The 15,183-nt window shown below is 31.0% G+C and overlaps 3 protein-coding genes across 4 annotated transcripts in view; 2 read left to right on the top strand and 1 right to left on the bottom strand.

The window, feature by feature from the left end:
* Window positions 1-5,541, top strand: part of LOC113520314 (ecdysone 20-monooxygenase) — a 34,825-nt gene extending 29,284 nt beyond the window's left edge. For both annotated transcript variants that reach the window (XM_031914599.2, XM_026905615.3), the window contains exons 6-9: window positions 1,238-1,400; window positions 1,946-2,179; window positions 3,173-3,370; window positions 3,915-5,541. In XM_031914599.2, the coding sequence (XP_031770459.1) occupies window positions 1,238-1,400; window positions 1,946-2,179; window positions 3,173-3,370; window positions 3,915-4,019 (700 nt within the window). In that variant the 3' untranslated portion in view covers window positions 4,020-5,541. The remainder of the gene's footprint in view (window positions 1-1,237; window positions 1,401-1,945; window positions 2,180-3,172; window positions 3,371-3,914) is intronic.
* A 2,480-nt stretch (window positions 5,542-8,021) lies between these two features.
* On the top strand, window positions 8,022-10,752 carry LOC113520364 (putative hydroxypyruvate isomerase). The gene is made up of 4 exons (XM_026905682.3): window positions 8,022-8,411; window positions 9,019-9,303; window positions 9,696-9,826; window positions 10,534-10,752. The coding sequence occupies exons 1-4, from the start codon at window positions 8,174-8,176 to the stop codon at window positions 10,708-10,710; spliced, it is 831 nt and encodes a 276-aa protein (XP_026761483.2). The 5' UTR covers window positions 8,022-8,173; the 3' UTR covers window positions 10,711-10,752.
* Window positions 10,753-11,105: 353 nt separating this feature from the next.
* Window positions 11,106-13,928, bottom strand: LOC113520363 (aurora kinase B-like). Its single transcript, XM_026905681.3, has 6 exons — window positions 13,753-13,928; window positions 13,395-13,586; window positions 12,766-12,922; window positions 12,046-12,182; window positions 11,575-11,806; window positions 11,106-11,490 (listed from the first exon to the last, which is right to left on the bottom strand). The coding sequence occupies exons 1-6, from the start codon at window positions 13,818-13,820 to the stop codon at window positions 11,404-11,406; spliced, it is 873 nt and encodes a 290-aa protein (XP_026761482.1). The 5' UTR covers window positions 13,821-13,928; the 3' UTR covers window positions 11,106-11,403.
* Window positions 13,929-15,183: the final 1,255 nt, after the last annotated feature.

Here is a 15,183-nt window from a genome sequence, read left to right as displayed (position 1 = left end):
ACTGCCTCTTACGATACTCACGGGTACATAAGGCGTGGCTTATTCTATGCCGGGACCACACGGTGAATATATAATCTAGATAAATTGCTATATATAAGAGGAAATTGTTAGTAATGGAGACTAGTAGTTCCATTATTAGCTATGGGTCGACTTTTATGGGGTGCCTTCTGAAATGAAAACTATCGTGGTTAATTCCTAGTAAGCCACGAATGGCCAACTGACAGACTGATAGAGCAAGCGGATTTATTATTCCATTTTCACCCCATGAAAAAATGGCTGTATGCAAGCGTTCTTAGAACCTACTTATACTAATATACCTACACGACATTTTGTTGATAACAAGTCTGAGAAAAATAAAAGAGCATTGACTCCATAAATAATATCTGCAAGTTCAACGACAGCGATAACAATCTGGATACGTTGAAACCACCCAAATTGTGATAAAAACTTTTATGATTTTTACGCATACAGTGATACTTAGGTAATAGGTAGGTTTTTACCTCTTTAAACATGGCATATATAAAGATAAATAAAGAAAAATGAGATAAAAGGAAAAACAAATGGAATGAATAAGTCATCGCACAAATAATGAAAACTATTATTAAGTCTGAGATCAAGTGGTTTGTAACTAACTTAAATTTTTTACCATTTGCATAATTGTTTTTGGTATTAATGACACTTTATTTATATGTGGAACATATGTGTGCTCAGAAGTGGACAATGTAATTAATATTCTGAATAAAATCTTTAAAATGGAAAGGGCACAAATGATAATCTTAAAATTTTTATCAGAAATGTAATTACTACCAGTACTCTCAGTACCTTAGCGATAATATATTTTCATACACATACATATTTAATAAATAAGTAATCAACGTACCGATGGAAATTTAGGTTAAATCCGTTAAAAAATTTACATTCTACAACTTGATTTGATGGGATTTGAGCCCATATACTCAATGATAGTATTTCTTCCATAATGTAATGGAGAACACACTCTGCCTGGAGAGATGTGTTGGAATTTCAATGGATCGAGTTGTCAGATTTTTTTTCAACCTATATAAATATAATTTAGGTCATGTCAAAATACAGAAATACGCGTTTAGAATATGTTTAAACGAAATCAGTATTTTTTGTTTTTTATAGTAGTGATGAATTGCGAGAGGATTTTATATTATGTAGTAATTAATAATCAAATAGGAGTATAGTTCGCTTTAGGTATGCGAATATTCGACAGGATAGTATCAGATCTAATGGAGGAAGCAACGATGCGGATGCAAGGAACGGCGCAGGACGATGGTATGCAGGAAATATTTATGAAGATACTGGAGAATCCCTCGCTTGATATGCGGGATAAGAAAGCCGCCGTCATAGACTTTGTTACGGCTGGCATTGAAACGGTAAATAGTACTTTTATCTCTCTCCAAATGTTTATTTTTGATGTAATGTGATGAAATGTAATGTGACAATGTCTTTTTTTACACTACGATTTAAGTAATTTAGATCTTAGAGTTATTAAGAGAAGGTATTAGATCGTGCAAAAGTGCTTCTATATTTTTACGACGTAATTGATGTAGTAGTTCGAAAACTATTATATATATTCTATATTAGAGACAAGATTACTTGTCTTATAAATATAATTGTCAAGCGAAGCTTGGTCTCAATGTTGATTCTATGTAAGTGCTTCTACGTCAAAAGGAAATTTTCTTTTTTTTATTTAAAGCAGGAATCACGATATGACGACTGTTATAAAATATTATACGTATTATTTGTCTTAGAATTTAGAGCATTAAACAATTAAAAATGGAGCCTAAGGTGATTTAATATTTGTTTTATAATATTTAAACCAAGGTATACTTTTATTATTTTTGTTACTACTGATATAAATATAGTAGGTACTTAATATTAGTCACTTGTAAAGATAATTTAATCATCTTGCTTGCAGTTGGCAAACAGTCTAGTGTTCCTCTTGTACCTATTAAGTGGTCGGCTGGATTGGCAACAGAAGATCCGCTCAGAGTTGCCTAATTGCGAGGTGCTCCGTGCTGAGGAGATGGCCGCCGCGCCGGCTATCCGAGCTGCTACCTATGAAGCTTTCAGATTGTTACCTACTGCACCATTTCTAGCGAGACTTCTAGATGTGCCAATGACTATTTCCGGGCACAGATTGCCGGCTGGGGTAATTAATTTTTTTTTTATGGATCATAGAATAACAAGCTGACGGCTCATCGCAGTTTATAGAAAAGTACCATGAGTTTTATTAATTTCGTATTTTTAATTTTTAGTTGCAAGACATTATAGAGTGTGAATGGATGCAGGTGGCTCGGTATTGTTCTTTATGACAGTCTATAGGAGAGGCCTATGTTTAGCAATGGTCAGTAACATCTGACATGATGATGAAAATTATGATGATTAATTTCTAATTAAGGCATTCATCATAAGACAATGTGATTAGTTTTATAAACATATCGGAATAATTAATATAGGAATTTAAAAATTACGAATTTTAAAATATATTATGGCACAATCGGTAATAGCATGGTTAGAACGCCTACGAAAAGGGAATGAGCAAAAATGTATATTATGATTTCTCAGTATCACACATAGTAAGTTGTAATAAAAAATGACATCGGAAACCTGTATTGTGGTCAGTTTTAAACCAAAGAGGACATTGAAGGTCTTCGATGTGTACGGGACAACACTATAGGTTGCAAAAATAATCATCAAGATCAGTGCAGAATTGGCAAAGATACTGAGTTACATACGTACTTGCACACAAAAAAGATTTAATTGAGAACTTCCTTATTTTTGAAGTCGGTTGAAAAATGGTTAATATATGTTTTAAAGGCATAAGTAGGTAGGTACTTTTTATACATGGTTATTTTTTTTTAATGGGTGATAATGGAATGGTAACCCCACCCGCGCTATCGGTATACACCGGTGGGGCACCAGTGATGGATGATAGGTGAGGATGAAGCAGGTCAGTTAGACCATCGTAACAAATTCAATAAGAATTGTTTATGATGGTTTCTAGGGGGAACCACGTGGAGGTCGACCTAATAAGGCATATTGCTAGCAATGGGGCTATTAAACTCCTTTGCTAACAATCCCTTTCCCCTTATACATAGTTATTATATTTACATAGTTATTATATTATACGTACTTTTTACAGACATTTGTACTAGCTCATACGGGGGCAGCTTGCCGACGCGAGGAGAATTTTTGGAGAGCGACAGAATATCTACCAGAAAGGTGGTTACGTACGCGTGAGCCTCATGCCGCCTCTTTAGTGGCACCTTTCGGTAGAGGACGAAGAATGTGCCCCGGGAAGAGATTTGTTGAGCTGGAATTACACTTACTTCTTGCCAAGGTTCAATTTATAATTATTATAACACTTTAATAGTTAATGACGATATTGGCTTAGTAATTTCATCTTTTAAAGAAGTTAAACAGGGTCGCAAGTTGAAATGGAAATCAGGTTACCTGTAAAAGCAATCTTTTAGTGATAAGGCTGCCTTTTGTATATACATATTCTGTATAAATACTCTTTGTATACCTACATCTCTATTGTGCGTAATAAAGAGATTATTATTATATTTTGAACTTGACATTATTTAAAATTGCTTAGATAGCTGAAGTTTTTCTGAATTATTGATATTAATAATTCAGAAAATAATATCTACAGGTTGAAATTGGGGTAAAAGTAAGGAACTTGGGATAAGATTAAGTATGTAAGGGACTTTGGAGCTACTGAATTGAAAATTGACAAAACTTGTGTTATCCGCGAATAATATAAGAAAAATTTTTATGTTATCGATGTTCCATAGAATTATTTTCGTACAGGTGATACCATGATAACCACCTATTTATTCAATGTTAAACATATCATTTACGTACTAAATTATTTTGTGCAGATTATGCAGCGATGGAAGGTGCAGTTCGACGGCGAATTAGACATACAATTTGATTTCCTACTGTCGCCTAAATCTCCTGTATCTCTGCGACTAGTCGAGTGGTAGAAAACCAATAAATTATAGTATAACTGTTACTTTTTAAGAAACGATATTATTTAGATTAACTGGACTGAACGCAATATCGTTGCTTACAATATTACAGTAGAAGAATATACCTACATTCGAATATTATTACAATTGTTCAATATTTAAATTTAAAAAATCCTTGACGTAGTCGGATATTGTTTTCCTTGATTTTAGCACAATAGCTGACTGAAAATTAATTGCAAATTTCCTGTTAATTGCAAACGGCGATATAACACGTTCTTCGACCAAACTTCTCATCAGAGGTTTTTATAAGTGTCAAGTGACGATAGCATGGAAAGACTTTTTGAGCTGAATTTAATTATTTCAGTTTAAAAATTCTCTTTAGATAAATAAGATGACTAACGAAGGAAACTGATGACATCATTATGAACAATTTTATTATTTAGTCCAAATCCAAAAGTATGAAAAGAAATCGTGAAGCGCAGTCTACAACTCCTATGTACAGTTCACACCCAGTAGTCGATAAAGATTAAAAATTTCAAGACCCCTATACATCGTCATATACATACTTACCTAAGGCGTTGCATAGTTAGCTAATTTTGATCTTTACTTTATATTTTATTTTTAAACAATTTTTATATATGCAACTATATTTAGGGGTTTTGGAAATCTATGTTCATTGATTTTTGATATCGACTGTACGTAAAAGTGCCAAAGGGAAGTAAAATTAAGTATGAAAAGCAATTAATGGTCTAACTAGTCCTTTCCTTTCTATGATAATTAATATTCATATCCCTTACAGTTAGACTTATCATATTTGGTTGCCATTAGAGTTTGAACAATAAGTTCGATTGTTACAGGGTATTGGCACAGTCTGCTCAAATTATACACATCTTTTTAGTAAGATAAGAACTGTCCACAAATTATGAAATAAGATATTAATTTTATATTTTAATATTTAATTAATTGCTACAACTAGTTATAACCTAACAATATTATAAAATATGGCTGTGTTAATATCAAAAATCATATTTAGGTATATGAATTTAATTATAAACCGTAAATACCTCTTGTCGATAAGACTGCGTACTGCCAGCATATGCATTTGTCAGCATTTATGATAATTATATTAAATATGCATTGCTTGAGTAAGTATAATATAAGCATATTTATAGACATATGTAAGTTAATATTATTGATTGTGGTCGTTTCATTTTATTTTTCATTTCTTCATTTTAAGGTGGAGCTAGATTAAAAAACGTTCGGTATTTGTCCTTACTTTATGAACTGGCATTAATTTTTTACTTAACCTCTTTTGCTCTTTTATTTTTATACCTTATCAAAGTCCATGTTCTTGTTCTTTTTCCAGGCTCTATAATTTTTTACCCTAATTCCACCTTTAGATGTTAGCCCAATATAAAAGTGGCCATTCTTTAATTTAATGTTACATCGATTGTAAATATTTACGGTAGTATGATTATTTAGTTGTTTGAATGTTTAATAATGACTTGTATTAGAATTTTAATTATAAACTGGTATTGTTGACGAGCAACTTTACATTTGTGAGGTTTATGATAGTTGACATTTGTTTAAATATTTTATTATTTTCGTTTTGGTACCATTTTGTTATATAGGATGTAACGGAAAGGGTATAAAAATTTAGAATCCAGCGATAGTATTTATAAACCTGAACAATTATTTCAAAGAACTTTAAAATTTATTACATCCACGTTAAAATAAATTAATCTTTCATAACTAAATCGTGTGTAATGTAACGTGTAATGTGTGCGTTATTTTGTAAAAGTTTCTGAAATTTATTTTGACCATTGTTTCTTGAGGAATGGTTCAGTTTTACAAATACTCTTACTACAATAGCAATTAAGATTAATTTAGGGTTCCTATGTCTTTTCCGTTAGACCTTATAAAATAAACTAAGTATTTTATAAAGAACATCTAATAAATAACATCGATTTTTATTTTCTGTATATAAAATATTACAACAATTATATAATGTTTATTATTTATTCCTGGTAGGTTTTTTATACAATAATTTTCAAGTTCATCTACGGGAAAGTGCTAACTGTTGTCTATAGACAAACAAATACAGTACCATGAATATCAATATAAATCTGTTTGTTATTTTTTGGCTACATAAATAATAATATACAGTTAAACCTGCATAAGTCAGAGCTCAAAGGACCGTGATCTCTTTTTCTTTTGTAAAGGTTTCTCATTAAACTGAGTTTCTAGCTCACAGAGTTATAGGAGAGGGTCTATCTCACTTATAGAAGCCTATAAAAATATGGCTAATATGTGCGTATTCGGAAAAAAAAAATTTTATTTGTTTCCGCTTCTCTATTTAAAATAGTGATTGGCTGGTGTCATCTTCATTGTCATTTCCATCAGTACACGTGCTCACACAGTTTTAACCGATATCGTCATAGGTTTAACTATCGGTTATAGAGGTATAAGCAAAGAATAAAAAGAAGCAATTTCACTAAGATCTTCGCGTATGAAAAATTAGTTTTATACACAGGTTATTAATACAGGTTTATGTACATAACTAATAGAGGTTTTAGGAAGGCAAAAAGACGGGACTTGGTAAATACTCTCTATTAATAGTTTTCTTGCATACTCAGTTCTCACTCACTTAGGTTTGACTGTACTTATTTAAGTACTCAGATAGTCAAGTAGCATTACTTGCACTTGACTCATACGAAATGAGTTAAAATAAATTAGAAGTTTTATAAAAAAAATTACATAATGTTATTAAATGACTTGGGCAGCAGAAATAACATTATCTTGAGATGGATCCCTGGTCACTTAAACATTCATGGAAATGAAACAGCTGACCAACTAACAAAGGAAAGGGCAAAGAATGCCCAAACAGAACCAGAACCTTAAGCTGAACCTTGTAGCATGCCATGAAACCTAAAGTTTAGACACCTCAAACATGAAAAGTTAGAAGTAGCAAATAATAGCAAGCCATAAGTAAGGGGTTTTAGAAAACTACTCTAAAAAAATAATTACTTTGAGTAAAAATAATATGTGTATCAATAAGGGCTCTCAGTGAATACTGCAAATAAGCACATGGTCCAATTAGGTTTATGGCTAAAAAGTGTTTGCAGTTTTTGTAACAATGAAGAAGTAACGCCACAGCACTTGATTTGTAGCGTAGCTCACTTATATATAAACGATATATCTTTTTGGTATATACACTTTATATCCCGAGATGATAAAACATCTTAAAATTCTTATCACTGATAGGAATTAGTAGCGAACTTTAGGAAAGGGTAAGTAAAAAAAAAATAATGGAAAAGTTGCAATGCCACAGGTTTTTCTGTCTGAAAAAGCCCGTCTTTCAATAATAATAATACTTTTTGCGTTTTAATTGCTCTACTAATTATCATGCAACCTGGCATACAAGTAGTAGGTATAGGGCATGAACATCCCTATATTTATATCTTACATAAACAAAACCATAAAAATTAATTTCATACATAAAAAACAAGTGTACTTATTTATAATTTGTAATTGTTATATATTATGGTGTAATCGGTTCGTCGTTCCGTTACACAATAGGTCATCAGAGTCAAAGATCACATACTGAAGAATTTTTTTTGGTAAAACTTCTAGGTCAATATCAAGACTGTGTGGCGAACTGATCGAATATCTTGCCACATTAAAACAAAATAAATTACATTAAGTGATGGCTTTATATAGATAATTGTTTCGAAATATCAAGGTCTTTTTAACAACTATCAATTAAAAAAATGTACGAATGTACGGATTCTTTCCTACAGCGACTTTATGAAATAAATATCAAAGACTTTTTTTTTTTATTTATTGTGACTTTGGCGAAAGCCATCAGCCAAAAAGTATATTAAAGACTATATTTGATGAACCATGTTGATCGCGGAGGCCTATAGACAGCGATGACAGATAATTTGAAATAGAAATAAAAATGACAGACACCGCTAAAGTTACTCTGTGTGAACCAACAATGTTATCTTGTGGTGAACTGGCGATGATAAGGTGTCAAGTTATCAGTGTGCGGTCTCTGTGTTTATTTTTGTTACGATAAGGTTATGTTATTCAATAAATAGTGAATATTTTGGTTGGTTTCGATAGACACTTCCCAAATATTATAAATACGATATTTAACTGTATTAATGCCCAGTAGTCTTTTTAACCTTATAGTGGGTGGTTTAATACGAAAAATGAAGTTTTGTGCTAATCTTTCTTTTATGTTTACGGAAGGAAAGACTATATTAGAGAGATATGCTTTGGCAAAGGACGCTGGTTTTAAAGCGGTTGAAAGCGGATTCCCATTAGGTCATACGCTTGAAGAAGTTAGAGCAGCTAAGGAAAGTGCTGGAGTTCAACAAATATTGATAAACCTTAAAACAGGTACGTACCTTTCTACTTTATTTAAAAAGACAATGTGATAGGTACACGTAAGTGTACCCATATTAACTTTTTTTAAAATAATATTCATCATCATCATATCAGCCTCTCCCTAGGGGAGTTTTGCCAGTAGTTGCCACGCTTGGCAGGAGGATTGGTAACCGCAGCTAGGCTTTGGAAATATTTTAAGAGGGATTCTGCTGCCCATCCCTCGCGCCCTTCCTTAGTCGCCTCTTACAACACTCACGGGTAAGGAAGGGGTGGCCTATTCTATGCTGAGACCATAAGGGAAGAAAAAAGCAAATAATATTATTAATTTAGTATAATTTATGTAGGGTTCTTCATAATTTGAGTACATAATTATTTTTAGGTAAGTCCGTATAATAGGTACTTATTATTTATGTTTACAATGACTTTGCATCCTTAGTAAAAAAAATCTAATTAAAACCTATAATAAAAATTGACACAGAGATTGTACAATACATATAAAATTAGTTAGAAGTTTTATGCTAAGTGATTTTAGACATCTCAAAATAGTTTCCTATAAAGTGTCTTGGTGCCCAAACTGGATGAATTAAAATTAATAAATACTAAAATTCTCTAATTTCAGGAGATCTAAGTAAAGGCGAGTTGGGTGTAACTGCAATACCTGACAAAGAAGCCATTTTTAGAGAAAACCTAAGAGAGACAATCAACTATGCAAAGGCTGTGGGTGCAAGAAAATTACACATTATGGCTGGAAGGTTAGAAAATGCTACTGCTAAAAATTGGGAAATCTTTGAGAATAATTTAAGATATGCTGCAGAAGAACTGAAGAAAGAAAATATTGTTGGTGTAATAGAACCAATCAATCAATATTCTGTGCCTAAATATTTCTTAAGTGATTTTGATAGAGGTAAGAAAAATTTTTATTGTTTGTTTGATTAAACGTAACTAAATAAGTTTTCATAAAGAGACATTGATAACTTATGAGAGTATATTTTGATATTATTATATTTTTAAAATTTTATTGAATCCTATATTCAATAACAATATAAAAGAATGTGATACTTTCAGTAATTAAAAAATTAAGTAGTAGTTATATATATAAAATTTATTACAATGATAATAAAATTAGAAAACGATAAGTCCTCGAAAATGAAACTTGGAGATGACGCTAATCAGTAACACGATAACACTGCATACATGACAGCGCAAACGATAAACAATAGTCATATTCTTTATATTTATTGTTTTAACCTTTTAAATTATTTGACCTGTTGGTATTTATTATAAATTTATTTCTAGCTGTTGATTTGATAAAGCGGATTAATAGTCCATATATAAGGCTGCAATTGGACATCTTTCACTTGCAGCATATTGCGGGTGATTTGACGTACAATATCAAGAAACTAATGCCTTATGTTGGTCATGTTCAGGTACATTTATTTCTTATATATTTGTTTTAATTTATAAATTACTTATTTATAAGTCCTGCGTTTTATGCCCTATAAGGCTTTTTATTACCTACCTTAGAAATCAGACTTATTTGTACCACTGAGTGAATAATAGTAATAACAATAATATTTTTTATTAGTTAGAAACAGATAAATATGATAATAAAGAAAATAATTTTAATCAAATAACCAAAAGATTTTTTTTTATACAACTTAGAATGATAAGCTGACGACCCACCTGAGGGAAAGTAGTAACTGTCGCCTATAGACATGAGCAGTACCATGAACAACAGAGTATACTGTTTTGCCAATGATACCCCCCATGTGTTGCCATTCCTGAGGACTCAGGTGATATGCCTCTGTACCCTGTAAATTCACGCCATATCCCACCCTTCAAACCGAAACACAGCTATGCAAACACAACTGCTTCACGGTAGAAACATGAATGGGACAGAGGTACCCAAGCAATCGACTTTTGCACAAAGTCTCCCTCTGGTGAATTAAAATAAAAAATCCTCTGATTACTTACAAAAAAAAATAAAGGTGTATGTTATGTCAGTAAATACTAAGTAATACTACGTGTTAGTATTTAGTGTGCTAGTTTTATTAAGTAGATCTTCACTATACTTAGATCCAATATGAAATAGAGAAAGTTTATTTTACCTATTTTTTATGGTGTATTTTTACAGATAGCACAAGTACCAAATCGCAATGAACCAGATTCAGCTGGAGAAGTGAACTATGAATATATACTGCAAGTCATCAGGGAAGCTGGCTATGATGACTGGGTTGGTTTAGAATATAAACCACTGGGAAATACTAAAGCTGGTTTAAAGTGGATACAGAATTATGGTTATAGCTTATGATGTTAATGATTGGTTGAATAAACAGTTATTAACTCTTCAAAATATTTTTATTGATATGATTAAGTACAGTAATCCTCCTTGTTAACACATGAAAACTATTTTCTTACTTATAATAATGTGAATTTAATAAAAAATAAAAATCATACTTTTTCTAGCTGTCAACATATCTTTTATTCATAAAATTTAAATAAAGTAAAATATAGTTAGAACACTAACACCCCCTATAACACGGTACTCTCAAAACGCGTTTTCATATTACGCGATTTTTATCCCTTGTCTAACATGGGTATTTCTCCATATAACGCGGGGATTGAACTATCTATTAAAAAAAGATGTCGGTAGAACGTTATTTCAGATAGCTCTGACAGGGAATAAAAAGGTAATAAAACTGTTAATTTATTAGAAATTAATCGTTTTTTAATTACATATGCATAAGTTTTTTATTTAAAATATTCTTAGTTTGATTTTCATAAACACGTATTTCGTTCATAACATAGTTTTTTTCTTAATATTTGATTTAAAATCCCATTTAACAAGAAAAGTTAAACGTGATTCATATACATAATGCGTTATATGGGGTCATACAAGCGTGTTATACAAAAATATTCCTACAACACGGAACGAATCTACCGTGTTATAGGCGGGATTACTGTATAATAATTAAAAATTAATATTAACATTGCAGACTTAGCATTATGATCCATTTTTAAATTGTTGTACCCAGTAATGTTTCTTGACTGCGTCCAAAGATATTCTCTCTTTACTTGAATGACGTAAAAGCTGAAATAAGGGGATAGTGTTTTGTGAATAAAGTCTGATAAACTTATGGCATGCTTTTTATTATAATATTATTATTATTCTTACCTTCGATATAAGATCTTTAGCTCCTTCAGGTACATGTTCTGGATATACCATGTCTAAAGCTAGAATTCTTGCATATGTCTTGTCCTGACCTTCACTCTCAAATGGTGGTTTACCAACTAGGAACTCATATAGTAATACTCCAATGCACCAGTGGTCTACTGAGACATCATAGACTTCGCGTTTTATCATCTCTGGTGGCAAGTAGTCCAAAGTACCACACATTGTTTTACGTCTAGAAAGTAACATTAATATGTGCAGGCAAGTTATGTTAATAAAAAAAGGATTTAGGATAATCATGCTTTTAATATAACTTTCACATTAAATTAATTTGGTAGTTAATAAATACCAATTATAAGTAATAGGTTAATTTTAATTTTAGAGAGCTTACTTGATAGTTTTTCTACAGTGAAAACTGATAGAATAAGATATTTAAACTTTAAACATTATTGTCAAATATATTGAAAGAAATACCTCTGTGAGGGGGCATGCACAGACCAGCCAAAATCTGCTAGTTTCAGATCACCACTGAAATCAACCAAGATATTTTCTGGTTTTATGTCACGATGGATAACATGATTTTGATGACAATACTCAACTGCATCTGCAACCTACAATAAAATAGTTATATTAACTACTAACAGAATTTGTGAAATATAGTGTAAATTTTATTCATTTATCCATTTTTATACATATGGATATAATAGACAAACAAAACTATTTTTGTTATATAATTTAATGGTTAGACATTACTCTTGTATTGAAACACTATTTATAGTGTTGCAACTACTCTTAATAGCAAAACAAAACATCATTATTTAGATCCTGATAAACTTTAGTTTCACTGACCTTGAAACACAATACTGTCAGGCATAAATATTTCATTCTTTTCAGAAAAAATCTTTTTATTTAATGAAGATACTAGATACTGCTATATTGTAGGATAAATAATAAAATACAATGAGACAAAGATAACTGATTATAACTTAGTTATTTAAATTTCATTTGCTTAAGTTAATTAAAATGTACCTATACATAAAATTATATTCTTTTTTACTTTGTCCAATGAAAACTATAATACATTAAAATATCTAGTCTTTTCAATTTCAATATAGTTTTCACTCTATATATAATAATAATAGTAAACTAGTGGCTAATTTTAATGAAGAGCAAAATAAAGGCTTCTTTAATTACCTGATAAATGTATTTGGCTGCTTTAGATTCGGGAAAGCGTCCTTTAGGAGAGTTTGTTAGATGTTTGTATAGCTCTCCTCCAGCAGCAAATTCCACTACCAAGTAAATTCGCCGTTCATCATAAAACCATGTCAGCAAGCGGAGTATATTTGGGTGCCTGTATCACAATTAACACATTAATGGAAAATATATCAAGTTAATATAAATTCTGTTGTGATTTTTACCAATTATCTTTACTAATATTATAAATCTGTATTTATTACTACTTTGTATCTTAATCACTTAACAAATCATTAAAAAAAAAAAATTATTACATAGTATTAGGAATGTAGAGGGTCACAAGCTAGATAAGACCCAAATGCATTTTTGCTGAGAAGAAACTACTGAAGCCCTAAACATAGTGTATTTATATAGTAAATACTCTATTGGAAAGTCTAAAACTTATCAATAGTCCAGTTAATTGAAGTTTGTTAATATTTATTGAGCCTTGAAAATTTAAAAATGTTATTAAGCTAAATTTGACTATTGAGAAATTGAGCATTTAGCATAAATCCATTAAGATATGTCTATAAGTAGTTAAATATGGATATAAATAGATATTAGTAATAATAATGTTTTTAGATACTTACTTCAAATGTGACTGTATTTCAATCTCCCTCATCACTTGACGTTCACATCTGGATTTAACTATTTGGGATTTGAACAATGTTTTGATTGCTACCAAGTACCCAGTCTTCTTTTCTCTAGCTATATGCACATGTCCAAACTTTCCTTGTCCAAGGGCTGTGCCTAGTTCAAAATCTTTAGGAGACCACTTATACCTGTAATGAAAAATATTTAATAGCAATTTATTAAGATATATATAAGATATTTACCAAATTCTTAGTTCAATATTGACGTGTACAAGGTTTAAATATGCTTTTGTACAGAGGAACATTATGTGATGTCGATGTAAAATATAAATGGTAACATTATGTAAATTCTTACGAAGTTCCATAGGCTTCATGACTAGTGATCTTTGCTTCTAATTCTAACACTTCATTCCGCATTGTCATAATATAATAATTCAATCAAACAACTAATAAATAAAAATATTTGCAATGGAATTAGAATAACCAAGAAAAATCCGTTATATTTATATTTGAATTAATGATTTTTTTTTTTTTTAGTACGTTTGTTCCGTTTGGAACAGGCTAAGGTCGGAGACCATGCTGCCTAGTCTTCAAAAAGATAATTTGTCTGGAATTTTATTTTTCTAATGTCGCTTCAATTATTGTCATAATCTTCAATATTTCATTTGTCAAATCCGGTAAGTACATTTTCATAAATATCTTTTCTTGAGTTTTCTTAAACCAGTGGATTTATCAAATTAAAAATAAATAATTATAAAAAATCATTGTCTTGCAATTCAATAAAAGTATTCTTATAGCTCCTTGAATGTTGTAGTAATATAAGTGAAAATAGCTTTGAAACAAGAAGGAAATCTTAAGAGAAGCGGGATTGAGTGCGGGATATTTTCGGGTTTTTTGAAGATAATCCTAAGTTCGTCAAACATAATGTGTCTTTGAATGACAAATTCAGAGCAATCAAAAAAAAAGGTGATGTAGAGATTGGGCTGTATTTGAGTTACACCATGTGCATGATGGGGAAGCGATCATGCCCATTCGGTGCAGGTGTTCGTTGAAATGTCCGTGGCCGATTCGTAATCTACAAATATTGGTGTAAAATTTTCTGTTTGTGTCCTTTCCTTTGCAGAACCACGGTTTTCCAATACGCCAATTAATTTTGCGGTACCATTTGCCTTTAGTCTGTAATATTTGAGTCCAATGCTCCTCCCATTTAGTTGTAACGATTTTATGTATTCCAATACTACAATCTGAGTAACAAAGGGGTAAATCTTGAACACGAGCAGCACTTGAATTAATAATTTTAGCCAAAGTGTCTACTTGTTCATTCCCAAACACTCCAATATGTGAAGGGGTCCAGATGAAGATAATATCTTTTCCATATATAGTACAGAGATGATAATATTTATTACGAATTTCTTGAATTAAGTAGTTTGATGATGAAATGAATGTGTTATTTTTTAATGCCATAAGAACACTCATACTATCTGTAATTATAATCCATTTCGAATATAGTACCTGTTTTTCTATGTATTCTAATGCTAAAAATATAGCTTTTGCTTCTGCTGTGTAAATACTAGCCAAAGTTGAAATTTTATAACCGTGACCAAATCTATTTGACAAATCGTAAAAAGCCACTGAAGTGCTAAGTGCATTTTTGGAACCATCTGTATATATCTGCCTGTAGTCAATAAATTCTGATAAAGTCTCATACATATCGTGCTTTTCTTTTATGTCTTTACGTATAACAATTTTGATCTTACAGAACTTACTCTCATAAAGGCCATTATAA

The sequence above is a fragment of the Galleria mellonella genome, unplaced genomic scaffold (assembly GCF_026898425.1).
Source record: "Galleria mellonella isolate WM207_F2 unplaced genomic scaffold, CSIRO_AGI_GalMel_v1 utg40, whole genome shotgun sequence".
Classification (NCBI taxonomy): Eukaryota; Metazoa; Arthropoda; class Insecta; order Lepidoptera; family Pyralidae; genus Galleria; species Galleria mellonella.
Note: the sequence above shows the minus strand (reverse complement) of the source record. Positions and strands in the feature narration are given on the sequence as shown.